At 53.3% G+C, this 24067-nt stretch overlaps 9 protein-coding genes across 9 annotated transcripts; 3 read left to right on the forward strand and 6 right to left on the reverse strand.

Moving 5' to 3' along the window:
• Positions 1 to 1535: 1535 nt before the first annotated feature.
• Positions 1536 to 3656, reverse strand: CABS01_04607 (homogentisate 1,2-dioxygenase; the record flags this gene model as incomplete). The annotated part of the gene is made up of 10 exons (XM_060537978.1): positions 1536 to 1654; positions 1718 to 1789; positions 1850 to 1921; positions 1982 to 2102; positions 2162 to 2345; positions 2418 to 2496; positions 2557 to 2688; positions 2745 to 2830; positions 2885 to 3168; positions 3264 to 3656. The coding sequence occupies 10 exons, from the start codon at positions 3654 to 3656 to the stop codon at positions 1536 to 1538; spliced, it is 1542 nt and encodes a 513-aa protein (XP_060389640.1).
• A 2434-nt stretch (positions 3657 to 6090) lies between these two features.
• Positions 6091 to 6336, reverse strand: CABS01_04608 (uncharacterized protein; the record flags this gene model as incomplete). The annotated part of the gene is made up of 1 exon (XM_060537979.1): positions 6091 to 6336. The coding sequence occupies one exon, from the start codon at positions 6334 to 6336 to the stop codon at positions 6091 to 6093; it is 246 nt and encodes an 81-aa protein (XP_060389641.1).
• A 54-nt stretch (positions 6337 to 6390) lies between these two features.
• Positions 6391 to 6627, reverse strand: CABS01_04609 (uncharacterized protein; the record flags this gene model as incomplete). Its single annotated transcript, XM_060537980.1, has 1 exon — positions 6391 to 6627. One exon carries the CDS (start codon positions 6625 to 6627, stop codon positions 6391 to 6393), a length of 237 nt encoding a protein of 78 aa, XP_060389642.1.
• Positions 6628 to 9950: 3323 nt separating this feature from the next.
• CABS01_04610 (riboflavin biosynthesis protein RibD domain-containing protein) lies at positions 9951 to 10757 on the forward strand (the record flags this gene model as incomplete). The annotated part of the gene is made up of 1 exon (XM_060537981.1): positions 9951 to 10757. One exon carries the CDS (start codon positions 9951 to 9953, stop codon positions 10755 to 10757), a length of 807 nt encoding a protein of 268 aa, XP_060389643.1.
• Positions 10758 to 11137: 380 nt separating this feature from the next.
• CABS01_04611 (NCS1 nucleoside transporter) lies at positions 11138 to 12862 on the reverse strand (the record flags this gene model as incomplete). Its single annotated transcript, XM_060537982.1, has 4 exons — positions 11138 to 11834; positions 11883 to 12284; positions 12346 to 12513; positions 12576 to 12862. The coding sequence occupies 4 exons, from the start codon at positions 12860 to 12862 to the stop codon at positions 11138 to 11140; spliced, it is 1554 nt and encodes a 517-aa protein (XP_060389644.1).
• Positions 12863 to 16909: 4047 nt separating this feature from the next.
• CABS01_04612 (cytochrome P450) lies at positions 16910 to 19036 on the reverse strand (the record flags this gene model as incomplete). Its single annotated transcript, XM_060537983.1, has 10 exons — positions 16910 to 16991; positions 17054 to 17347; positions 17432 to 17512; positions 17578 to 17744; positions 17799 to 17942; positions 17994 to 18109; positions 18174 to 18322; positions 18376 to 18564; positions 18633 to 18765; positions 18829 to 19036. The coding sequence occupies 10 exons, from the start codon at positions 19034 to 19036 to the stop codon at positions 16910 to 16912; spliced, it is 1563 nt and encodes a 520-aa protein (XP_060389645.1).
• A 1027-nt stretch (positions 19037 to 20063) lies between these two features.
• CABS01_04613 (uncharacterized protein) lies at positions 20064 to 20381 on the forward strand (the record flags this gene model as incomplete). Its single annotated transcript, XM_060537984.1, has 1 exon — positions 20064 to 20381. One exon carries the CDS (start codon positions 20064 to 20066, stop codon positions 20379 to 20381), a length of 318 nt encoding a protein of 105 aa, XP_060389646.1.
• Positions 20382 to 21435: 1054 nt separating this feature from the next.
• CABS01_04614 (ribokinase) lies at positions 21436 to 22425 on the forward strand (the record flags this gene model as incomplete). Its single annotated transcript, XM_060537985.1, has 1 exon — positions 21436 to 22425. The coding sequence occupies one exon, from the start codon at positions 21436 to 21438 to the stop codon at positions 22423 to 22425; it is 990 nt and encodes a 329-aa protein (XP_060389647.1).
• Positions 22426 to 22676: 251 nt separating this feature from the next.
• Positions 22677 to 24053, reverse strand: CABS01_04615 (uncharacterized protein; the record flags this gene model as incomplete). The annotated part of the gene is made up of 3 exons (XM_060537986.1): positions 22677 to 23571; positions 23621 to 23720; positions 23771 to 24053. 3 exons carry the CDS (start codon positions 24051 to 24053, stop codon positions 22677 to 22679), a joined length of 1278 nt encoding a protein of 425 aa, XP_060389648.1.
• Positions 24054 to 24067: the final 14 nt, after the last annotated feature.

Raw genomic sequence — 24067 nt, forward strand, 5'->3', positions numbered from 1 at the left:
CCGAACGAAAGAACAGTTGCCCAGCTTGATTACCGTAGACTTTACGCCGGGGCGGCCATACTCTGATATGATCTAGCGGTAGGCTTGTTACATTGACCAGCTCACATCAAGTATCGAAGTCTCCCCTCGCGCCACTCAGAGAATGGGGCTTAACTTCCCGTATAGGTTCGCATCACTGAGTGAGCGTCGTTCGCGTCCGTATGTCTCGACACCCCTTCGAACAGCCGACAAAGGTCATGTAAGCGAGCGTTCGATAGCCCTCCGCACATTCACTCTCATGTCCCATAACGTTACCACGACTTTTGACTTAATAACGCAAGCCACGTACTGAAAGTAACCTGGAACATGGAAACGAAAGGTAAATTATGCATAACCAGGAGAGAACGCCGGCGGAACCTTGAGGATCAAGGAACGAAGGAAGGAACAACAGGGTGGAACATCATCTCCCTCTTCTTGTGTTACTCATGAATACGTGGTTAAAATATCGTGAGGGACCGACTCTAGGGCCGGTGGAGATTTGACTTCTCCAGGTTGAAGTCATAGAAAAACGAACAAATTGCCTAAGTAGTTGCAACACCAGCACAGCCACGGCAGTAACAAGTGTCCTAAATTTGTAATGAGCTCCCTAGTAAGGTACTTTTCATTTGCGCCCGCCATAGAAGATAAACACAGCAAAGGGACACGCAGTACTCGCTGCTTGTAAGTCGACAGGGCCGGTTGTACATACACTGTGGTCAGTGGAGGCAAAATTTCAACAGTACAAACACAATCTTTGCAAAAATCAAATAACCAACCAATTATTCAAGCAAAACAGAAAAAAAGCATCGAATCAGAGTGATTAACAAGACAAAAGTTCCGAAACCGAGAATCGAACTCGGGGCTATGCCTAACCTCGCAGGTTTATGAGAGGGCATCATGTTGGCCACTACACCATATCGGATGTTGTTGAAAATCACGACAAAAAAATCACCTCAGTACCATACTTTCGCCTCGCGGCCAGAATTTCATTGGTACAGCTCAAACCACACCACAACCCACTGCATGTTTTTCCCACGTTCACGATATACGATTAATGTCGATAGCATTGAGTTTCCTCGGAGATCGGGATTCCCAGCTTTTTTTCTCTTCTTTAAATTATCACCCAGCCAAGTGTTCCTCAACATCCTGGCAACATGACCCAAGCTCTCTTCCCCAAACCGCTCTGCCTCACTCTCACTTACACCTCCGCTCGTGACCACAGACCAAAAAAAAAAAAAAAAAAAAAAAAAAGAAAGAGAAAAAGAGAAAATCTTCCGACCAAAACCCCCAGCCACCACCGAATCATTGATCATATATCCGTGACTGTAGGAAAACTTTCAGAAATCGCTGGCAAATGTTGTCATCGCTGTGCATCGCTTCGCTATTTCGGATCAAATGGAGAAGAGACGATGTGTTGGAGGACCAAAGGCACGCAAGGCTTAGGAGGTGGGAAACCAAAAAATCCCGCTTTCAGTAGGTAGTGATGATGAATGAATCGACGTCGCTTCGCTTCGCTCTCAATGGCTCAGGGTGGCCCCGAGGGTCGGTAGTCCTCGTCTTCGCAAGTCGCTATTTACTTCTTCGGCGTGCTCGAGAAAGTGTCCTTGCATTGAGTCCCAAAGAGATGCCGGCGGTACTATCAACGCTCGTTAGCCCACATCCCTCTTCGTTCTCTCCAAATCGAAAACCTCTTCCTTACCTTCCAGCACGCCGCTCCTTTCCAACGCATATTGTGTCACCGCGCAGTGAGTGCTGATTTGGAACATAAAACCTGCACAAGAATGTCAGCCGCGGTGCAATGGGTGTTAATGCTTCCCCTCGCTATCCTTACCGAGAAAGCCTTCTCCCACGCGTTGAGCCTTCAGCTCATTGGTAGTCGCTTGCACAAACGCCTCATGGGTTTCTGCAGCCCCTTGTTAGTATCTGGCCTCTTGTCTGAGAAAAGGACCTCCTGTATCCGTACCTCCATGCGGCATGAAGCTCGACTGGAAACTCAGGCCACCAGCTTCCAGATTGCGACTGGTGCCCTTGTAACCGCCATACACGATTCCCACCACCTCCGTCGACATATTTCGATGATAATACTACACCCCGTTAGCCACGACATTTGCCACACCCCAGGAAAAAGAGAAACACAACGTACGGGAGGTCGAAAGGTATTCGTCGCCGAAGACCACTTTGGCGTGAAAAACATGACATCTGTTGCAGGTATACCGGGCATCTTGGACTTCGCCGTCAAGACGGTGTACAAACTGGGGTCGGCTTGGTCCTTGTCCACGAAGGCGGCATTGACAAACTTCTCGGCGGCATATTTGAAAGGCACATAGCTATGAGACGATGTGAGCACCTAGATGGAATACACTGGGGGGAGAGGGTCTTGGAGCGGGCGTTTCTCTTACTTGCCATCCCATGCGACCACGTCAAAGGGCGTGTGGTTCTGTTTGCAGGACCACAGCTTTCCAGCCAGTTTATACACGACTAACACACCGCGTCAGTCAGCGTGGCCACGTCTTGGCAAAGATGATAGGGCAGACTTACTCTCCCACTCCGACGTATCCATGTCAAATGAGGCGACGGGGAACTCGAAATCGCGAGGCAAAGCCATCCCGTTGCTTCCGAGCGGCCCCAGTTCTGGCAGCTCGTACCGGCTTCCGAATATCTCTTGGATGTCTAAGCCCATCAGTTGGATGTCCTCTCATGCATATGGGCATCGTCAAATGACTCACAACCCCGGGCCGGACCATCCGGCAACCCGACCTTGAAGCGGATGCCACTCTGGATCACCGCCAGCTCGCCAGGCCGAACCATCATTCTGGAAAGATCGTCAACAGATTTTCGTCACCGACTGGAACAGGTGACTGCCCACCTCCCGAATTCTGTCTGAATGTCCAGCCTGCCAGTCTGAGGCACGAAAAGCATGTCGCCATCATTGCTGCAGAATGCGCGCTTTTTCATGGAAGAATTTGCAGCGTATACGTGTACAGCTAAGCCGTCCTTGGTCGTTGAGTCGCCATTCCCAACTATCGTCTTGAGTCCCTGGACGAAGTCGATAGCCGGCCCATCCGTCTTTGGCACCGAGAATGCTCTCCAACAGAGTCCTCCGGGAACAAACTCGACATTCTCATTCCCAGACGTAAATCTTGACTCAATCTTGACGGCAAAGACATGTCAGGGGTGGGCCCAGTTTGAAAGTGGTTGCGTTATGGGTAGATGGAAGGGGATCCAAGGAATGAGAAATGACTTACATCTGGGTTTCGTGGCTTCTTTGAGATATCTCCGTGAGCCACAGATGGGAAAATCCGGTAGAACCAGGCATTTTGGATGTCAGTTCGAGAGGCAACAAAGGTAGAACCGTTGAGCTGCTCGGAATAAAGGTTGTACTTTACTCTTTGCGGTACATTACATGATCGAGGTAGAGTCCCGGGACTTATTGGTGAGCTCAGACTCTTGATCAAGAATTGGGTAATGCCAACGTACATGGCTTCAGAAGAGAATCTGTTTCCAAATCCAACTTGATAGATATACGGATCCTCCGGAGAGGAGTCCGTAGTGAAAGCGTGTTGGGCAGAGGCGCCCATTGTCAATACGGGGTCTGAGGCCATAGGATACCTCTCAGAGTTGGGAATGATGGCTCCCATGGTTAGTTGATGTGTGGAGGAAGGCGAGAATAGATGTGAATCTAGACGGTAATGGCTTCTCAAGGAGGTTTGGTGAGTGTTGTGAAATGCAATGGCTGTGTTGTCACAGACGGAAGTAGACGGGCATCACGAGTGATAAATGCCATGTTCCACAAACGACATTTGTGGCGTCTCCAACCGGTCACTATTGACGGGCACAACTAACTTTGGCTCGAGAGCAGGCCCTTGCATCCGATGACACTAAAAGAGATCAATCGGACCAGCGTTCGGTCGCGCAGAGCGCCATCATAGACAGATTTATCTCATGGAAGTTTTTGGTACCAGCAGTACTTACAGTCGGTACGTATTCCCAAGTGGCCGGGCGAAGGAACGTCCCGCCCATTGCCTGCCGGCATGCAGGAGCACAAAAACTGGGTTCCTGGGCATCTGGTGTGCCTCGTCTTCCCCTCCCTTCTGCACCCCCCACCATGAACACCGATTTGCTGCAACTCAAACTGAACAAACCCCTTCAGGTATTGGCCAGATCTCAGGATGTCACCAGAAGAGCGAAACACTAGTGCAATGCCTTCTGAGAATGGGTCGATGTAAGCTTTGGCCAACATTCGCCTTTGCGCTACAGGGCGGCCTTAGTGGGAAATATCAGGTTAAAGCAGGCCCGATTTCTCGCACAACGGTCGAGTTGATGACCGCAATTTGGTCCGGGCTGGCTAATTCCCATTTCCCGTCTGGGGCACCCGTTGTGCTGCAAGATCAGTCGGTCGATATCCGAGCCAGGGTCCCGTGTTCGATTTCCAACACAACTCTGCCTCTGAAGACGTGAGATGTCTTGAAATCGCGGACGAAAGGGCCATCTACGGCCATGTCCGGCACCTACGGATGGGACCGTCACTCCCGTATGTTCCGGGAGTTTTGCTCGTGACCCGATGTGGCGGAGAGGGGGCAGGGCAGACGCAAGATTCCATGGCGAGCCGCGAATGGGGCAATGTACTTGAAATGTATCCGTACTGAAAACCTGAATGTACGGATATAGAGTGAAGGAGCTGAAAGCGCCCGGTTGACAGGTGCCATATCCCTGACAAAGGAAAGGCCACGACTGGACTCTATGTGGCGCGTAAAGATAAACCATCCACTCGCGGCCGGCAATCACTAGCCCCAGATGGTAGTTAGATTGGGATTCGGCAGTGAGTGATCGTCGGATCTTTGCGCACTGTATCCGCAGTACGAATAGGCCAAGAGCAACATCGTGTGGTACAGTAGTCGTGGAACTACTTATTGCGCTTTCACCATCGCCGGCGGCTCCAAGCAGAGTGAGACACGGAATAAGCCCGTCAGCTTCTTCGGACTGATAATTGGCCGAGCTTCCGAAGCATGCCTTTTCAGCTATTATATTCGGATGTGGATGAGTTGTCTCGGTACCAAAAGTGCGTTGCATGCGTGGGGAGCTTGATGCAAGGGCCGTCCAACCCTCACGGTCCACGAATAGGTAGTCTGTGACGACGGAATACCCAAGGACAATGTCCCTCTGCGCTAGGCACGCTCTTAAGAGAGGCCCCTGCCGATCGCCTATGGCACAAGCCGCTGTCAGGCTGGCCTAGGCCTAGAGGCTCGTGTGGCGTTGAGTCCCTGTACCTGCCCCCCCCCCCCCTATTTGACTTCATATCGGTCGCTTCAGTTGTAGTTTTTTGTCTGTTTGTAGTAAAGCTCGCTTGCTCGTATTCTGTGTGGTCATCAGTTTGCGTTATTAGCACTGAGCAAGTTTCTCCTTGAAGGCGCCGAGCTATCTAAGTGCGCCCGCTGCAACGATGTCATCGATCACCGATAACCCTTGGACAAGCCTGCTGCCCTTTTTGAATTTTTTTGTGCTTTGGGCGTGAGGTCCGACTTGATAACAGAACGCAAAGCAAGACATGCTGCAATAATGGCGTGACTTCTCGGGTGAGCTCATCTTGTCATGGGGGGTTCGTTCACGGCCCGTTCGACGACATGGGCAATGATCGAGCGTGATCGAAGATTGCATGGGCAAGTAAACTTTCTGAGGATATCTGCCCCAGAAACCAATACCGCTGCGAAGGCTCCCCGCATCCGAAGAAAGTAGGTATGGAAGGAGTCTGGTGGTGTGTGAGGTAGTGGTTCTTGTAACGCTGTTCTGTGCACGAGAGGGTGCTTAAAAAAGCCCAGTTCGGAGCGCCTAGGCACTTTTCGGGAACCGGGATGTTGCCCCAAGAGACAGAGACAGGCGGGATGAAATGCTCCAAGTCGTAGACGGAGTTACGACCGAGCCAATGGAGACAAACGGGATGAGAGCGGGAGGATGGGATGGACGTAGAAGGTATTGCAGTCTGTCTGGTGATGTGTGTGACGAAGGGGAAGCTAAGGCGGTCGAGGTTAAGGCCGAGAGTCTAACAAGCAAAGCGATGGCTGCTAACCTTGTGGCCTAAACAGTAGCCAAACTCCATGCGGCGTAGTCGCGTAAAGTGGCTTCGGGAGACTCCAGAGTTTCCTCGCGTGTGTTGCGTTGCAACCGCCCGAGAGGACCTCCAACTCCGGCCGGTGCTAGGTTGGACAACAGGTAGATGCAGTTAGCGGAGGGTACGTAGGGTAGTGTAGTGTCTCGGTCGTCAAGCGTGAGTGTAACTGCAACTGCGATTGCGATTGCAACTACCAGTGCAACTACATACATGCTGCATGCTGAAGCCCACTTGCCCACTTGGTGCCGTGTGATAGGTGGTTGACTTCAGGATAACCTCCACAAGCTGGGTATTGGAGGAAGCGAGTATCCCATAAAGATGCGAAGCGCAAAGGCAGCCAGGGAGTCCCAGGGAAACGTCCGGCCCAAGTGGCCCGAAATGGCGTGTCGGCGGCTGCAGGTGATGGCCTGGGTGTTGCGAGCTCTGCCCGAGTTGGGAGTATCCGGCAGCAGACCAAACCAGAAACTCGGAAAGGCTAAAAAGTGAGGCATCTCGACCGACATGGCTGGATGCCAAAGCAGGTAGGGATATTCCGGAGTATCGTCAGTGAAGAGAGTCCAGAGCCCTGAAGGCTACGCAGGCAAGCGCACAGAGATGTACATAGAGATGATGCCTGTCAGTCTAGGGGCGGAATTTTGGCGAATCTTGATTTCGTAAAAGCCTATGCTGTGAGGAAAGACCCATGACCTTGGGCCATGACGCCTTGGCTTGGCACGGCGGTTGCGAAGAGAGAAAACAGAGGGTTCGGAGCCGTGGTCAGTGCTCGATGGTGCCGTGTATGCGGAATTGCCTGCCCGCAACTTGCAGACTGCAAGTCGACCTCGCATGCCCCCCCTCCCCCCACTGTAACGCCGAAGTTTAGAGTTCATGGTCGGGAGGGGCAGCCCTGAGCGGTGTAAGTGGAGGGGAGGCCAGGCCAGGGATGGGATTGAGGCCATGGGAAAGGCAAAGACGACTTCAGCCGCCCGCCCGCTATATCGGAGGGGGGTGATGGACGACACATGTGGCGGAAAAGTGCCGCCTCGGAAACCGTTGTCTAGCGTACTTATTGGTGGTTTTCTCGTCATAGCTTCGTAATTCCGTACGACTCGAGGGGGAAATGAGATGCTGGGAATATCCGCAGATGAGAGATATGTTGGGGAACTAGAGGCTAGGCGCCTGTCTAGTGTAAGTGAGTGGTCCTTCTTTTCCTTTTCTCCTTCTCTCTCTCTCTCTCTCTCTCTCTCTCTCTCTCTCTCTCTTTCGCTTTCTGGCTCTTGGTCATTCAGATTCGTGGGTGTATTCGTATGTACAAGTATAGATGGGTACCCGCCGTGCCGGCAGAGTGGGTGGTGTGCTGGTTGGAAGTTGGGTCCAAGGACACGTTGCGCGCGCGCGCGCCGTCACAGCCTCACGGCCATGTGCGTGTTGTTTCCAAGGCTTGGATGATTGAAGTCTCCATGGGCTTGGCGGACCAGACCTGACTCTGCCTTGCGGTGGCCCTGTCGAGCTGGAGACTGGAATTTCGTTGTAGTATAACGTATATGGTCCGTACGGTGTGGGAGTACCTGTGTTTGGATCGTCCCAGTACTGTGCAACTTGTAAGTCAGGGTCCCAAAGAGGCGGGGCTAATAAGGCAAGGTAAGGTATGGTACCGTGTAAGTACGAAGGACGCAGCATCTTACTGTGCAGTGAGGAATCATGGGCTCCAAGTTGGTCGGTGGTCCTTGAAGAGGATCCATTCCAAGTGTCCACCTCCCGAGGAAAACGCACGTTGTAGTGGGGCTGTCGGCTATTCTGAGGTCCACCAGATTGGATACCGATGGGCGATGAGGGATGCGCGACTTGCGATTTGGTGACCTGGAAGGGCAAGGAACGAAAAGACGTTGGCACCTTACGTTGCACGTCGGGGCGCGTTGCGGCTTGGGCTCTTGGGCTTTGGGTGCGAGGCGGCAAACGACCACTTTACTGTGTAGTACCCCGTACCGTGTCTAGGGGTTTGAGGTGTTTGCCGTGTTAAGGTCGGGTAGGTGAGTGTTGGGTGTTGGGTGTTGTTGGCCTGGGGCGCAACGTTGGAGATTGGAGAATTCGGAGAAAGAGAGGTCGTGTCTGTGTCGTCGCCAGGGCAGGCAGGTGCAAGATCCAATCATCCATCGTGACTGCCTCTTGTCTTTTACACACACACACACTCCAGTCTCCAGCAATCCAGGGCAGCACACTCCACCACCAGCACTTGCATCTTGCCCTTCCACCATTTCCCATGTCATCCAGCCCACCTCATCTTCAACCCGCACCCGCTTCACGAATCATCCAGGTCCAAGTCAACACCAACCCACATTATCAAAACTTCAGCTCCAAGTCCTTCACCTGCTTTGGATCTGCATTTGCACCTGCACCTGCACTTGCATAGTGGCACCGCATCTGCATCCTGCAATTGACATTGGCAATTGGCACTTCTGGCCCTCACCAACATTGCACTTGCAGCTGATTGATTGATTACCACAGTACCTTAGTTCCTCCCTTGTCTTCCCACCTTCCCGTCAACTTCACGCAACTTTGCCCGCACCCTCCGCTGCATGTCCCACACGAATAGCACTTGCATCGTCCAGCCCAAGTCCAACCCGTCTGGCTTTTTTTCTTCTCCCCTCTACCACGAAAATCACAACCAGACAAGTCATCCACCCACCCACTCCATCCTCTGACACAGAAACTGCTAGCTCACCTGAGTCAACTCATAAATCTCCTTCCGACGACGTGTTACTTGCACTGGTCGGAACAGACGCATCAACATCTCGCCTAAAACATTCTCCCGGCGTGTCGGCCTTTCTCTGTCATCCAGCTTGTTCGTGTCGTTGACAATCGATACCACATCGCGCCTGTCGTAGCCCTTGACTCAACCCGAGTGGTGGCAGTAGCAAGGACCATCTCTGCGGACAACTCTCCGCCGCACCTAGTCTGTAGGGAAACGAAAGCCTTCGAATCAGATCACCAGGGCATCCACATCTTGCCGATCTCTCCTCAAGAGTCCAAAAGTACAAAACATCTCCAATCCTGTTTGGTTCGCCTCAGGACGGTACGAACACAGCCATAACTGTGTCGGGTACTCGCACTTGGTCACGGTACATCGACACAACTGTTGCCATCTTAGGCTCTCAGCCCCCCGCAACTCTGGTCATCAACCGCGCGTCTGCTCTCCTCTACCATAGCATCCTTGGCCATCACACCTCACTCAAGGTTTACCAAGGTGACAATCGTTGTCCGAGACGACAACGACCTCGATTGCCTCTTGCGGTCCTGCGACTGCTGACTTCAACAACGGCCCAGCCGTCCAAGTTGCTTGGAGTTCCTCCCGGCAGGCATCCGTAACCTTTTATCGTCCCAATAGTTGTAATACGTGCCCTTTTAGGGTTAGGCTTTATCACTCAAGCCTTCTGGAGGCCATTGGGTTTCGGGTCCTTGCTCAACTTCATCCCTACTACTTCCAGCCATCAGTCAACTGACTGGTGAGCCTGCTTCGCCGACCATCTACCTTAGTCAATGAGCCAGTATCGCCGCTGTGCAAAGATCCTAATTCTTGGCAAGGAAAGCATAGCCAGCGATACTGCTTCTCAGACCGCCCTTTCGATAAGCAGTCTACCTTGATCGCCGTTGGCAGTCTGAACAGGGACAACAGTCTAGGCTTCGAGACGACTAGGGGGCACCTAGCCAGTACTGCGATAGCCATAGCATCACCTCGTGCGCTACGCAGGGAGTTATTACTTGCGTAAACCCGTATCCGTACGTGCAACCCTCTTGGTTCTCGGAGCAATTCGCCCTTCTGCCCACGGAAAAGGCCACTTCAACGACAATGGCGGAAACTCTGCAGATCCCGGGCCCAGACGTGGCCTGGTTGGCTCCTCGTCTACCGTCAGAATCTGCCATCCAGTCAGCGAGATCCCAGGGCCGTCCGTTTGTTACTCTGACATTTGCAACATCACTGGATTCTTCCCTTTCCCTCGCCCCTGGTGTGCGTACGCGCCTTTCGGGTTCCGAGTCCAAGGCTATGACACACCATCTTCGTCGTCACCATGCCGCCATTCTCGTTGGCGTTGGGACTGTCCTCGCCGATGATCCAGGCTTGAACTGCCGCATCCACGGTGCAAATCTCGACGCCCAGCCACGCCCCATTGTCTTGGATCCTCGTGGCCGATGGGACTTCACCGAACGCAGCAAAGTTTTCGAAGTCGCCCGCGCCAACAACGGCTTGGCACCATTTGTGCTAGTTGGCCCGTCTGCCGTCAATCCGGAAAGAAAGGCAATTCTGGAAGCCCATGGCGGTAAATTCGTCGTCCTCGAACCTCAGACGACCGAATCGCGATTCGATTGGCCTTCCATTCTCTCTGTTCTTCACGCCGAAGGTCTGGAAAGCGTCATGATCGAAGGCGGCGGGCATGTGATCAACTCGCTTCTTGACCCTGCTTACCATCGCCTCGTTGATAGAGTTATCGTAACTATTGCGCCCACTTGGCTTGGACGCGGCGGTGTTGTTGTGTCTCCCGACCGAGTCCAGAATACCGAGGGCATGCCTGTGCCAGCCGCCAGGCTCACAGATGTTGCTTGGCACCAGTTTGGTGAAGACATAGTTCTCTCCGGTCAACCAAGTCTAGACACCTAGGTAATTGTTCCCCTTTCGACTGAGTGGCACGGCCAATGGAAGTGGCCATCAGCTCATACTAGCCAGGCTCCCGATCAAATCTGGTGATGCAAGCGGCAAGCCTCAGAGGCCGACATGGAGGACTATAACTGGCCGATCACCATTGAAGGTTTAAGCAAGAAGCCGCCGCCGCGACGCACCCGCCGTATTGCCTAAGAAACTGTGCCATTGTTGGTCAACTGTCGAAACTGCCCTATTCCGTCGGGACCCTGCAGATATCAACATGCCCCTGCTTTCCCCCCACTGGGGCGCTTAACGAAAAATACGGTCTATCATACCTCGCTTGCCTGGATATATCCCCCCTTTTCTTCTTTACTCTGCCGCTCGAACATCTGGCCGCCCTAGACGTGTCCTCGCTTCCTGATTTCCAGCCATCTCAAGGGTGCATAGGAAATTGCCGTCAGAACAAACGCGGACTCGAAGCCTATATCTCCGGTCACTCTCGCGATCGGACCAGTGTACCAGGCCTGATCCATCCCTGGTATGATGAGCCCGAAGCTCAGCAGGCTCGCTCCAAGGGCAGCGAGTCCGGAAGGCAATAGTCGGGCAACGTTCCACGCTGCAGGGTCGTACGAGCTGTAGTTCATTCGACGGAACAACACTAGTTCTTCAATAATGACAGCGTCGAAGCAGCCGGCCCAGTAACCGATCAAGCCCAAGAAGTTCTCGAGAGAATCGGCCCACGACTCAGCAGCGCGGATTGCCATGGGAATCATGATTCCGAGCGCAACGACGACAAAGACAATGCGAGGGACCTTTGTGAAGACCGGGAGCATCTGCTGCATACAGAGAGCAACGGAGTACATGGACGTCGCGATGTTGCCAATCACGCTCAGTGCGAGGACAACCAGTACGAATTTGCCAAAGCCGCCAGCAGGAGCCAACATAGCTGCCATGACGCCGCCAATGCCATACGTGTCCCATCCCAACTTCCATTCGGGGACATTGTTGAGAGCACCTCCAATCGCCGCTCCTAAGATAAGCAGCGGGACCGAGGGTGTCAAGATCCCGAGGTATATGTAGGAAAAGATCCTGAACCTGATTATTGTCAGCAGTGTAGCTAACCTGAAAATAGGCATTGCTCACTTGGTTGTCTTGTTGGGGTTGTGGTACGCAGTGAAGTCCGATGCAGTACCGCCAAAGGTTATGAAGTAACCGGCCATCAGACCTCCGTAGTTGAGTATCTGAGCTGCTGTTGGAGGCGACGTCTCGGCCTGTTTCCACAGATGTTTCCCACCGCAACCTACGGCTATGACAATTGCAACGAGGTTCGGAAGCCATTGCCAGCGTTCCCACATGTGGAGCGCGCGATACCCAATGAACGAAGCTGCAAAGCTTACAAGGCAGGCGATGACGATCCCGATCTTGACATCAATGTGTCCCGGGTTAACGGCCGCGAGAGTTTGGCCGCCAACAATCGAAGACGAGAGAGAGAATCCGGTCACAGTCGCGGCGTTGAGAAGGAGAGGAATGCCCACAAGATAGTATCTGAACCATCCGAATCGTCAGTTTGCGCGACAAGTTATTCTTCACAGAGATATCGACTTACCCAAACGAATACCTAGCTTGGACAAGCTGCCTGAGTCCGGTATGCGAGCCAGCGATGCCCATGAATGCTGGAGGCACACAGGTCAACAAAGCGAAGAAGACGATGACCAGTGAGGCATCCCTCAGACTCAGTCCGAGCTGAGCTGTGGCTAAGGCGCCGGTTGGGATCCTAACGCCGGTATCAGCAAAACAAAAGTCTCCAGCCTCCTTGGGATTGTTGAAAGCACTTACGGCAATAAGCAAAGCAGACTTGTGAAGAAAACGGTGAAGAGATTGCTGTAGTTGGTATTGGTCCGCTCATTGAGAGGTACTGGTTGGATCCCGTTTTCCTCAACGCCAGCATCTAATAGCCGCTGATACCACTTCGGATTTCTTTTCGTCTCCGTCCGGTCTTGATCGCCATCTTGGACGGTCAGCAAATGGGTGATGCCGCCATGACCTTTCGAGACAGGAGGCTGACTCTCCATATCGTACGTGTCAACCTGATCCTTCAGCGTGATCGAGGTTCGGGATGACATGGTAGCGGTTCTTGGATGCGGGATTAAGGGGACGTATGGGCGGCTGTCACCTACACTGATCCTTTTGCGGTATCCCTGGCGAAGTGAGCACCGAATTTGGACCTTTGCGGAAGCTGGCCAACCACTCCTGGAAGTTACGCCCAGAAGCACGCAGCCTTGGGAATCGATTGGGGAGCAAGTCGAGATTGGGCAGCCTTAACCGACTGAGGGCACTTTGTCGAAGCGGGGGAGCTCCCGAAAACCCGACTTTTTGGTTCTTGGAGAATAAATCGTCTTTCTCCACGAGCTTCCGGTCCTCGGTGGATGAAGAAGAAAGCCTTTATCGTCTCGAAAAATAAAAAGGCAGGACCGACGCCGCGGCCAGAGTAGTGAATGCCCCCTCGCAACAGACACGTAGAGGGAAGGAGGTCGGGAGCCTCTTGCCGCAATGTTGGAAAGAGTCTGTATATTCGGTGTATTCGGCCCGGGCTGAGGCGGACCCAGGCGGTCGTGCCTGTTTCCACGGGTATTGTAATGGGGTTCAATTGACAACTGTAGGCAAAGCAGGACCAGATGGGCGACAACCATCCGAAAAGACTTGTTGCAGGAGTCGAAGAGTACAGTTGACGCAAATGAATCGACGACGAGCGGACAGACATTGGCCCTTGGATTTGTCTCCTGGCCTCGGGGGTGATGCACAGTTTGTGCAATATGGAAGGCAGTACGGAGTACAGCAAGCAACAGCAACAGTGTCAGCGGCTCTGGCAGGCGATGATGGCCCAGATTGGCGACAATATTTAACGTTGGGATTACGAATCGCCCGTATGCAAGCTCTCGCCCTCCGAAACGGCTCGAGTCATCGTTATGCTTACGAACGGTCGAAGGTCATTCCTTGATATGACGATCCCAACCCCCCCACAGCAGCAGCACCAGCAGCAGCTACAGTTCGAAAGCACCGTTTCGCTCCAAAGGTTAAAGGAAGCGGACGGAAGAGCCAACCGGGACAAGGGGGGGGGGGGGGCGGCATGGGGGGAAAAGATGGGAGCGAGCATGGATGAGGGGTGGAGTTGCAGAGAACGAGCGAGGGTTGTGAAGGGAACTGGACTGCAACTCCCAGCGGATTGTTCCCAAGAGCCAAGACAACGGGTATCATTAATCCACGAGCTGCTATACTTTCATTTCCACAACTACACAAATTTTATTTGCAATCCATCTCTCTCCCAAGGCTTCTTTCGGGGTTTCCACGCCAGTCTTACCACCGCTACGGTACCCATCCCGAGTTAATCCCAAGTGGGGGGTTGCTTCGTCAAGCGCGAAACAGATGGGGAAAGAAAGCAGCTTTTTTAGTGAGGGGCAACTTGCAAGAGTGTGTCAAAACGTCACTGTGGGAGTCTGGCCGGTGCCGGAAGGATTTTTGGGGAAGAGCCCGAAGGGGAGGGACGAAAGGGCTGAAGCCCAAAGTCCAAGTGCAGAGGGGACGGACGGGAGCGAACAAGCAAAAAGGAAGCAAAAAAATGGCCAAGCTCTGAATTGGGTTTTGCTTGCGTGGGAATCATGATTGAGTTGCTTTCTAAAGCACCTCACAGAATCCCCGTCACCTCCTGCCCCCCGTCCGTCCACTCCATTCCTCATCTACCTGGTCCAAGCTGCCTTACCTCGTCCTCACATTCAAAGACCTTGCCAGCTTGCCTACCTACCTCAAGGTAACTTGAGCTGCCTTAGCTGCCCAAGGTGGTGGTGACCTGACTCTGCAACTCAAGGCTCCCTTCTCAAGCTCCTCCTCACATGAGCTCACATGAGGTGTGTGTTGGAGTAAGCGAATAATCCAATGCAAGCCTCGTCGATTTGGGGTACGGGGTAGCCTACCTATATCGAGGAAAGGAAAGCAAGGCACTACCTACCTAATTACCCACAGACAGCCTCCCAAGTTCACGACGAAAGAAGGGTAATTAGGTTCCCGCCTATGTTAGTGTCAGCCTGGCGGTCGATCAACAAGTCCGCAAACGCCGCCGTTCTTCACTTGTTAGGGTTGTTTTTTCCTAGTGCCTGACCTTCAGCCCGTCTCATCCCACCGCCGCCGCTGCTTTGGGTGATACGGCGTAGAGTTCGCACCATCAAGCGCACCGTCAAACGCACCGTGGCACATTGGCACATTCCTAACTGCCTTACCGTAGTAGCCCCAAGTCGTCGGGTTCCTTCGTCCGGACTTGGCGGCATTCTGGAATTCTTCTCCCGCCGGTTTTGGCCGTGCTGTTGCAATGGAGCCCGATCGGTGTCTCCTTCCTTGTGCTCTCACTTATTCATTGTCGCTTGAAATCCGCTTGTCGGACTGTCTCACGGTCTTGCCGCACGTGCCTGCAACGCCCGACGGCACTTCTTATCAGCTCGACGGACTGCCCGGGCCAAGCAAAGCTGCCTGTATAGGTGTAGCATTCACCAAAACTCTGACAGCTCAAGACCCTGTCACCTAGTACATCTCCCTCGGAACGAGATACACTTGCCGGGTTGACCAGCCTCTAGTCCTTGCAGGCTAGGACTCGGCTCGAGCGGACAGCTTCGGTGACCGTCAGGCCAAGCCCAGTAAAAGAAATTTTCGTCTTTTGCGGTCAGGTATTATTAGTCGCGCTGCTTCGCGCATCAAGTGATTGAGAAGTCTGCGACGGCGTGCTGAGCTTGTACGGCTATGACTTCCTCCGGGCCGTCACGATAGCCATTACGCAGAAGTCGCGTCTTCACTATCCTTGGCCGACGTCAAATGTGTGCAAGCAAGCTATCAGCTGCATCTGCGTCCCGTTTAGGCAAAGGAAACGAACCCCGAGTTCCCGTAATGGTGGGCGGATGGTCAATAGCGTCGCGCCTGGACTTCAGCCCCCAAGGGAGGATCGGGGGGCTTGATCCCAGTCCATCGCGTGGCTCATGACTTGCGATGATTCCTTTGATACGGCGGATTTGGCGTAATTCCAGATCTAAGTCGTTGCATCGCGGCTGGCGATCCAGATCTTTCCATGCAGGAAGAGCCTTTCCTTCCCGCTCTTTTCCACTTCCGCGAGTCGTGACCCTGTCGATAGGGCATCTCGAAAACCCTCACAATAGTATCGCAGCAGCCAGTGCTGAGTGGCAGCTTCATGCGGTGCGAGCCTGAAGGTTTGGTGCGTTTCGACTATTGAGACACTGCTAGCACAGGACATTGTGTAGTCTGCCCGCTGCCTGCCACGTTTTCGACGCGGACATCGGGTCATTGACTTACTGCGTGATGCCTCGTGGAATCTCTCCTTCCTACCGTCACAAAGATTCTACTCTTTGCCACGTTTTTCTCCCTGCCGTCAGGGTTTGGATGGAGGGTGACATGGCTTATGCAGTGGTTTGACACGGGACGAATAACGTCGCTCAAAACGCTTGTGTACATGACTCTCCAAGCGCTCGTTATCCTCTTCACCGTAACGTCGAGTGACGGTTCGCACAAGATGAAAACTCATCCCCGTCATGCGTTCTCATGGAGAAGTTGGATACGTTGAGTTGGGGCCAAGAGATATTTCTTTCTTGGTGGTGGGCAAAGCTCCAATCAGACTCGTCTCGGGGCGGATCCGGACCCTCGTTGAGAGGAGCCCTGACGCAGGCTTGATATGACTGCAGCCCGTCCTTCTGAAGTTGATAAGATCGACAAAAGAAAATGGCAAAACCCTTACGTCTAGGAGAAGTTCCGGATGACAAAATCCCATTTTTCAGAATCCTGTTCAGAAATGGTGTCAGGCTCCGCATTATTGACGTGGACGTGGCTCCTCCAGTCGGTCCAGATGCAACATCGGCTATGTTGGCTTCAACAATTGTTCATTTGGTTTTCCTTGACTTGGCTACGAAAAGCAGCCGTCGCTGAGAGTAAGGTCTTGAACCTCAAAGCCACGACTTACTCAGTCGTCATTTAGATGCAAGGAATTTCCTATGCGTACTTTGAATGTCCAGGTTCCCCCTCGAAATCGACTGTGCACGGTTTCATCAACCCGAAGCCTAAAAGCTTAGTAAATGTGTGTTGGCATGAGGGCTAGACCGCCTCACTTTGTCTTTTGCTCTTCAAGAAGAGAGCGACTGTCGCAGCAACTCCTGTGCCCTTTGGCTGCGTGGTATTATGGAGCATTCAAAATGTTCCGGATGACTAGCGGTTTGACGTCAGAATTCTAAAAGTTTTGACACTTATGGAGCAGCACACAAACTCACCAGGTTCCACCATTGGTGAAGGCAATCTTGGGCTCCATGACTTGGCCGTCTGGTCCGACTTTCTTACCAATCTTGAGAGTGGCAAGCATTGTTGCAACTGCTATCCAGACACTGTTGTCTGCCAGGAAGCGTCCAACGCAGACTCGGCGTCCAAAGCCAAACTGGCCAAGTGGCAAGGGCTCACCATGGCCTCCCGAAGACTCTGGTTGATATCTGTCCGGGTTGAAAGACTTGGGGTCCTTGTACACCCGCTCGTCCTGAGTCATTGCGCTTGAATTGAAGAAGACAATAGACCTGGGGAAAGCAGTCAGTACTTCCTTCTAGAAGCATGCAGCTTTTCGGCCCGTTGAGGGGTGAAAGGGGGGCAAGTGAACCTACCCTTTAGGGATGAACATGCCGTTATAGACGTCGTTCTCAAGAGATTTGTGGGGAATTCCTAACGGTGCCAATGGTGACCATCTGTTTCTTTCTCGTCAGAAGCTATCCCACGTGGGTCTCGACCTGAGTAGCAAGAGGAAGCTTACCGGTAGACTTCCTGAACGATATGGTCAATGTATGGGAGGGATGGCCTGTCTGAAAGATCGGGCAGTCTACCGAGCCCAACCACGCGCTCGATGCAGGCCTGCGCTTTTTCTTGAATCTCAGGATGGAGAACCATGTTCAAAACAAAGACGACCATGGTGGCCCAAGTCTGGTGCAAGTCAGAGTCAGCAGTGTATCAAATATCAGAGAGGAGCAAAGTTACCGTATCGGCCCCTGCGATGAAGATGGCGCCTGCTGCTCCTTTGATGTCGTCAAGTGTCCATTCATTGTCGAGTCCTCTCTTGGCGTTGGAGGAATAGGTTTCCAATAACCTATGTGCGAAGGAAGGGCTGTCCTTGCCGCGAGCCTTGACTTGTTAGTGCTGCGGGCATGGACTTGACTAGGAGCATACACTCACCAACTCTTCCTGCGCAACAGCAAATGGAACGTCATGCAACTTGCGTATAGCCCATCCCCATTCTCGCGCGAATTTCAGCGACCAGTCTCGAACTAGCCATACGGGCAAATGACGAGCTAGAACAAAGGCCAACGTTACCAAAAGAGTGAGGGTTGGAATTGTGTTGCATCCGTAACTTACCAGGGGGAAAGATGTCGACGATGCTGTTGGCGGGTGCACCACCATTTCCAGTTGCGTACATGGCATCTTGGGCAATCTTGACGTACGGGTCGTTATCCTCATGAACGTCAACTCCATAGCTCACTTTGAGGACGATAGCAACGGCGAATCTGGAATGGTCAGCTACGTATCAACAGTCAGCCAAAGCCTAGAAGCGGTTCACCTTTTGATGGACATTTGCCAGCTGTCAGGGTTGCTGACGATGCCATGAACGGATTTGCGGGCCTCGGCGACCTGCAGAGGGTACCACTGCCGGACATTGGTGTTACTGAAAGTGGTCTGCAGCAGCTTTCGGTGCATCTGCCAGCGGGGTCCGAAGGGCAGGAAGGTCAGCGTCTTGCCCCAGCCCATGCTAAGGAGGGGGCAGCCTGCATCAGCATGCCGACAAGATAGCTCAGGGTCGAAGTCGGGGCGACTTACACCTCAAACAGAGTGAATCTGGGTCTGTCACAGTAGTTGGCCCCCCTACGATCGAGAAGATCCTTGGCAGCCTCGACACTGTTAAGCACCACGATGGATTGGCCGAGAGATTTGACGTGAATGACATCCGAGTCTATTATTACGTTAGTCGCGAAGAACTCTCAAAGAGGTGTATAGAGGGAGAAAGCAGACTCACCATACTTTCTTGCCCACTCTGCGTATGTTTGGGCAGTGTTCTGTTTGGGTATAACACGGAGGTGGCCGAGGAGAAACTCGCCCGGCGGACCCGGAGGTAATGGCGGATGGCCCCATGATGACCGCGGTCTTATCAAGATGAGGAGGACTACAATAGCTACACAAGCGGCTGTTGTAGTCCATGCTGAGGTGCTTTGAGTCGAGTCCATTGGAATTGTGAAGTTGGACAAGTCGAAGTTGGTGGGGTTGAGGGTCCGAGTCCACCAGCAAGAGAGGCAAGAGGAGTCCGGTGATGTGATTCCGGACAAACTTGCAACGAGCACAGAGGCTCGAGAATAAGGTAAAGAGCTGTTTTGAAGTCGGAAACAGACATCCAGCAAAGGAGAGCCGTCGAAGGTGAATGAAGTCGACGCTAAGGGCATGGAGCTTGGGCAACCGGTGAATAGGAAGCCGCTTATTCGTGAAAGACACGGGAAGAAGGCGGCCATCTGGGTCTAGGACATGGCCCTTGCCTACTTGGTCCAGGAGCGCATAAGAGTGCAGTGTCGTGTGTCGTGTGTCGAGCAATGGAAGGTGGAAGCCTTCCAGGATGGGAGACGGGGCAAGCACCTCTCCACTGATGACTGGAGGCAGAAATGGGAGAGAGAGCAGGAGCGTGCCTACCTTACGTTCTCAGACAGGCAGAGGCAGATGGGTAGTGAGGTGGAAGGTAAGGGGAGGAAGGTACTTCTGTGACATAGAAAGGGAAGGCACGTCGCAAGTCACTCGTTCTCTTCTTGCCTTCTCTTGGTTTTGCTTTTCCCGGGCAGTTTCTTGAGTTGTTCAGGATGTTGGTGTTTGCTCTCGGTCTCTCTTGCTCTTTCCCATTCCGTCTCTGTCCCTTCACACACGCTGTCTCTCTCAAATAAGTCATTCATCCCATCTTGACCCAACAACATCTACACTTTTTCCTCCACACACACACCCACACATAGACACACAGACTCAGACACACACACATACGCACGCCGCACTCGCATTCCACACCAACACAACCCCGGCCTGGACCTAGGCATGACGGCGCACCAAATGCAGCATGGCGTGGCGGGCGTGGGAGACAATAGGGGATCGAGTCTAACGGTATGCCGTATGCACCCTCAAAGTCTAATCCGGCGTAATGTCGTTCACTTCCACGTGTCGAACAGAACGAAACAAACGGTCGGTTCAAGCCGGCGCCCAAACCGGCGGTGTCAGCGGATGCCGAGTGCTGCACGGCAAGAACAGCGCAGCCATTCCGCCCATGGCGCCGAAAAGATGGCTGCTGCTCTAGCACTCTTTCATCTAGGCAGCGGAGGGGAGGCCGAGATTTGTTTGCTGGGTAAGGTACGGAGTACGGACGGGGACATCAAAGGTCCAGACCCTTCTCTCTCTCCCGTCTACGGAGCAAGGCATCCATGGGTGGCTCCCCAGCAGCTGAAGATCCCGCCCGTCTCGGCGGACGTCCGGTGGCTGGTGGATGGACTGGAACTTCTGGAACTTCTGGAAGGTCTAGGAATGGACGGCAAGACAACCTGACAGGTTCCATTGCAACACCCGATCGGATTGAGCATGAACGGTACGGGTACGGAGTAAGGGGGTCGGATACGCTTCCACTAACCTTCCACTCCTTAAAAGGTGGCACCGTTCTTCGGCTCGGCTCTTTATTTGTGTATGTGCTGTGTCCGGAGTACCTGGCCCAGTGTGCCAGCCTCCCAGCTGCGAACTCCCAAGGTCATAGGTGTCAGTCTTTTCGCCTTGTTTCGGCAAGGACTAGGGATGGAAAAATTGGGGAAGGGGGACATGTTAGGCATGGCATCTGTCTCTCTAACTGACTAAGGTAAGGTGTCGGGTTGAATCTCTCTTTATTCCTGCGGATAGACATCTTGTCAGAAACCGTATCGCGTTGCCACATCAAATCACTGCACAGCACTGTGCCTCAAACGACCTGATCATGCTGACCAGAAGCGAGAAAAACTAGCCGACAGTGGACCCTGCCTTTTGTCTGTTTTCCCTGCTTTGACAGCTTTTTCTGTGGAAATTCTCCAGTAACGCCAACAACCCAAAGATGCACTATCTGCAAAGACTGCAAAGACTGGATCTCTTTCCGGTCCCTCCCGGTCCGTAGGGCCAATCCCTCGAGCAGGCCATGGAGAGGATTCCCACCCGGCCCCCCTGCAACATCACTCGGCTGCCCCTCCCACCCTTACGCTACAGAATTCCAACCGCGAACCTGGCAGCCAATGCCCCGCCAAGTGCATCATCATCCCACCTCCGTTGGCGTTGGCTTTGGCGGGGTCCTGTCACCGTTCGTCGGCTGGGAAAATTCAATGCCTCACATCCATTTCTCTGCCCCTCACCACCTGATCTACCGTTATCTCACCTCAGTACCCGAGCTGCATTCTTTCGCTCGGAAAGAGAGGCCTCTGTCTCATTAAGATACCCGATTGCGACCGCACGATCCGAATCATAAAATATCTCAGGTTGCCTTTTCAGGTTGTCTTTGACGTTGGCGACATCTTGATCATCTTTATCGCCGAGGAGGGAAAACACAAGGAACCGAACACCGAGAAAGAAGATCGAATTGCCAGAAATGGCTGCCACCAAGACCCCCCAGATCACCGTTCTCGGCTCCCTCAACATCGATTTGACCTCCTACGTCCCCCACCACCCCCTGCCGGGCGAGACCCTCACCTCGAACTCTGTTGTCATTTCGCCTGGAGGAAAGGGCGCAAACCAGGCCGTCGCCTGCGCCAAGCTCTCCCGCTCCCGCGAAGCCCCCAACGATGCCGCCGCCGAAACCGCCTCCGTCTCCATGATCGGCGCCGTTGGCAGCGACTCCTACGGCGACCTCCTCCTCAAGAACCTCGGCGAGCACGGCGTTCGCACCGATCGCATCGCCGTGGGTAGCGACCTCAAGACCGGCATGGCCATCATCGTCGTCGATGAACCCACCGGACAGAACCGCATCATCCTCGCTCCCGAGGCCAACCACGCCGTCACCCCCGAAAAGTTCGGCGCCCTCCCCGAGACCCTCGACCCCAAGCCCGACCTGCTGGTGATGCAGCTCGAGGTACCCCTCGAGACCGTCCTCGCCGCCCTCCGCTCCGCAAAGGCCGCCTCCGTCCCCGTCCTCCTCAACCCCGCTCCGGCACAGCGCCTCCCTGACGAGGCCTACGACGGACTCGCCCATCTCGTCGTCAACGAGACCGAGGCCGCCATCCTCTCCGGCTGCGACGAGTCCGAGCTCGACACCTCCGAGGGCCTCAAGCGCGTCGGCGAGTGGTTCATGGCCAAGAAGGTCAGCAACGTCATCATCACCCTCGGTGGCCGCGGCGTCTACTACGCCAACAAGGAGGGCGCCGCCGAGCTCATCGCCGCCCAAAAGGTCAAGGTCGTCGACACCACCGCCGCCGGCGACACCTTTGTCGGCTCCTACTGCGTTGCCGCCGTGACCGCCCAGGCCAAGGGTGTGGCTTTCGACATTTCCTCCGCCATCAAGAGCGCCAACAATGCGGCGGCCAAGACGGTCGAGCGTAAGGGCGCGCAAACATCCATTCCTTGGAGAGATGAGCTGCAGTAAAGAACGGCTGCATGAAATCGAGTAAAAAAAGTAAAACGTAAAACCATAAAACCGTATACCAAAACAAAAACAAAGAAAAGCATTAATCATTCAGGCGTCAGCGGACAAAATCATAGTGAAAAGGGTGAATGAACACCATACGAATCGTAATTCGGGTGCTTCTAATTCGAATACTCTTAGACGCACACGTGTGCATGTATGCCTCCTACTCCTATAAACCAAGACTGAAAAAGCACAAGCTGCGAGCCCTCTCAAGACCACCAGCTCGTCCAACTCCAACGGCTGAATGACTTTCTTCTCTGGCCGCGAGGGGACTCTCCTCCATGCGCCTGTCTGTTCTCTGCTTCATGACCTTCATCTCGGGTGCCGGCGACTGAAGATGCCAAGCCTCTCAAAACGCCCGGGCCTATCGAGCGCGGGCTTCTCAATGCGGTCAAATGATTCGCAAACCTATTCTTGAATCCGGCTCCGGTTGCCGCCTCGCCGGGGCACGTTGCAGTTGATGGCCACCGCTTCCCTTCTTCCGCGACTTCTTCCGCGCGGGGCCTACCCCAGTCCAAGTCCACTGCCAACGTCCTCCGACGCCCGGCAGACCACCCATTATACATTGCGTCTGGTTTTCTGACTGTCACGTCTCTACCGAGGCTTGCCTCTCGCCTAGGAATTACCGGAGGACTCAGCATATCGATTGGTTCGTCTCCCAAAGACAAGTCCATCCTGGACTTCGCCCTGTGGGGCCTTTGTGGTGATATACGATGAATCGCATTACGAGCTTTCGATGGCCCCCAATTTCCACAGATGATGCTCGCAATGGGATTGTATGTTGGGGCTGGACTTGGGGACCATGGTGATCGGTGATTATGTTGCTTGACGATGGCCGTAGCAAACGTTTCTAGTTTTGTGCCGCCTTCTGCTATGTTGTCGATGATGTCATTTCGACTTTGGCAAAAGAATGCTGAATGGTTGTACTTGACCGAAACGCGTATATACTCGAGGTTTGAATCTCCTAACTGATATTCCAAGTCATCAATCAGCTCATCTGACCTGTGTTTGACATGGCCTTGCTGCGTAGTCACGGCAGTGGAGCGAGGCGATTTGACTAGGACTTGCGCGAGCAGCAGTACAATGTCGTTATTACCTAGTGTTCTGTGCCACAATCAGACAATTATCAGAAACACCCGGTGAAAGTACTCACGTTTGGACAGGATCATCCCGAATTGTCTCAAGAATACAACTGTTTCCAAGCGGAACGATTTGGATATCCATGCTGTGTATACACCCATGCCTGAAAGGATCTAAGTTGATGTTAGCATGGAGATCAACATCGAAATTCACGTCTACATACCTGTAGAAGATTGATTATTGAGTCTGCTCAGCAAGGCAGACTCATGTTCAGCAGAGGTATCATCGCAGAGTAAGCCGTTGAGAGAGTGACACAATTGGCCTGAAACCTCGACGGCAACCCAGAAGCTTGCCGTGCTGCCATCGAGAGCCCTGATTTCTGGGGTGATACGAATCTTCGGTACGAGCACAAGGGAGCTGTGAGACGTGTTTCTCTCTCCTGAAATATTTGAGTGATATGAAGTGCTGGCTTGGGCAGCCAGAGACGAGTTACTAGAAGACCGCATGAAATTAGAAGCAC

The sequence above is a fragment of the Colletotrichum abscissum genome (assembly GCF_030869225.1).
Source record: "Colletotrichum abscissum strain IMI 504890 chromosome Unknown Scaffold_9.1, whole genome shotgun sequence".
In the NCBI taxonomy this organism is placed as follows: Eukaryota; Fungi; Ascomycota; class Sordariomycetes; order Glomerellales; family Glomerellaceae; genus Colletotrichum; species Colletotrichum abscissum.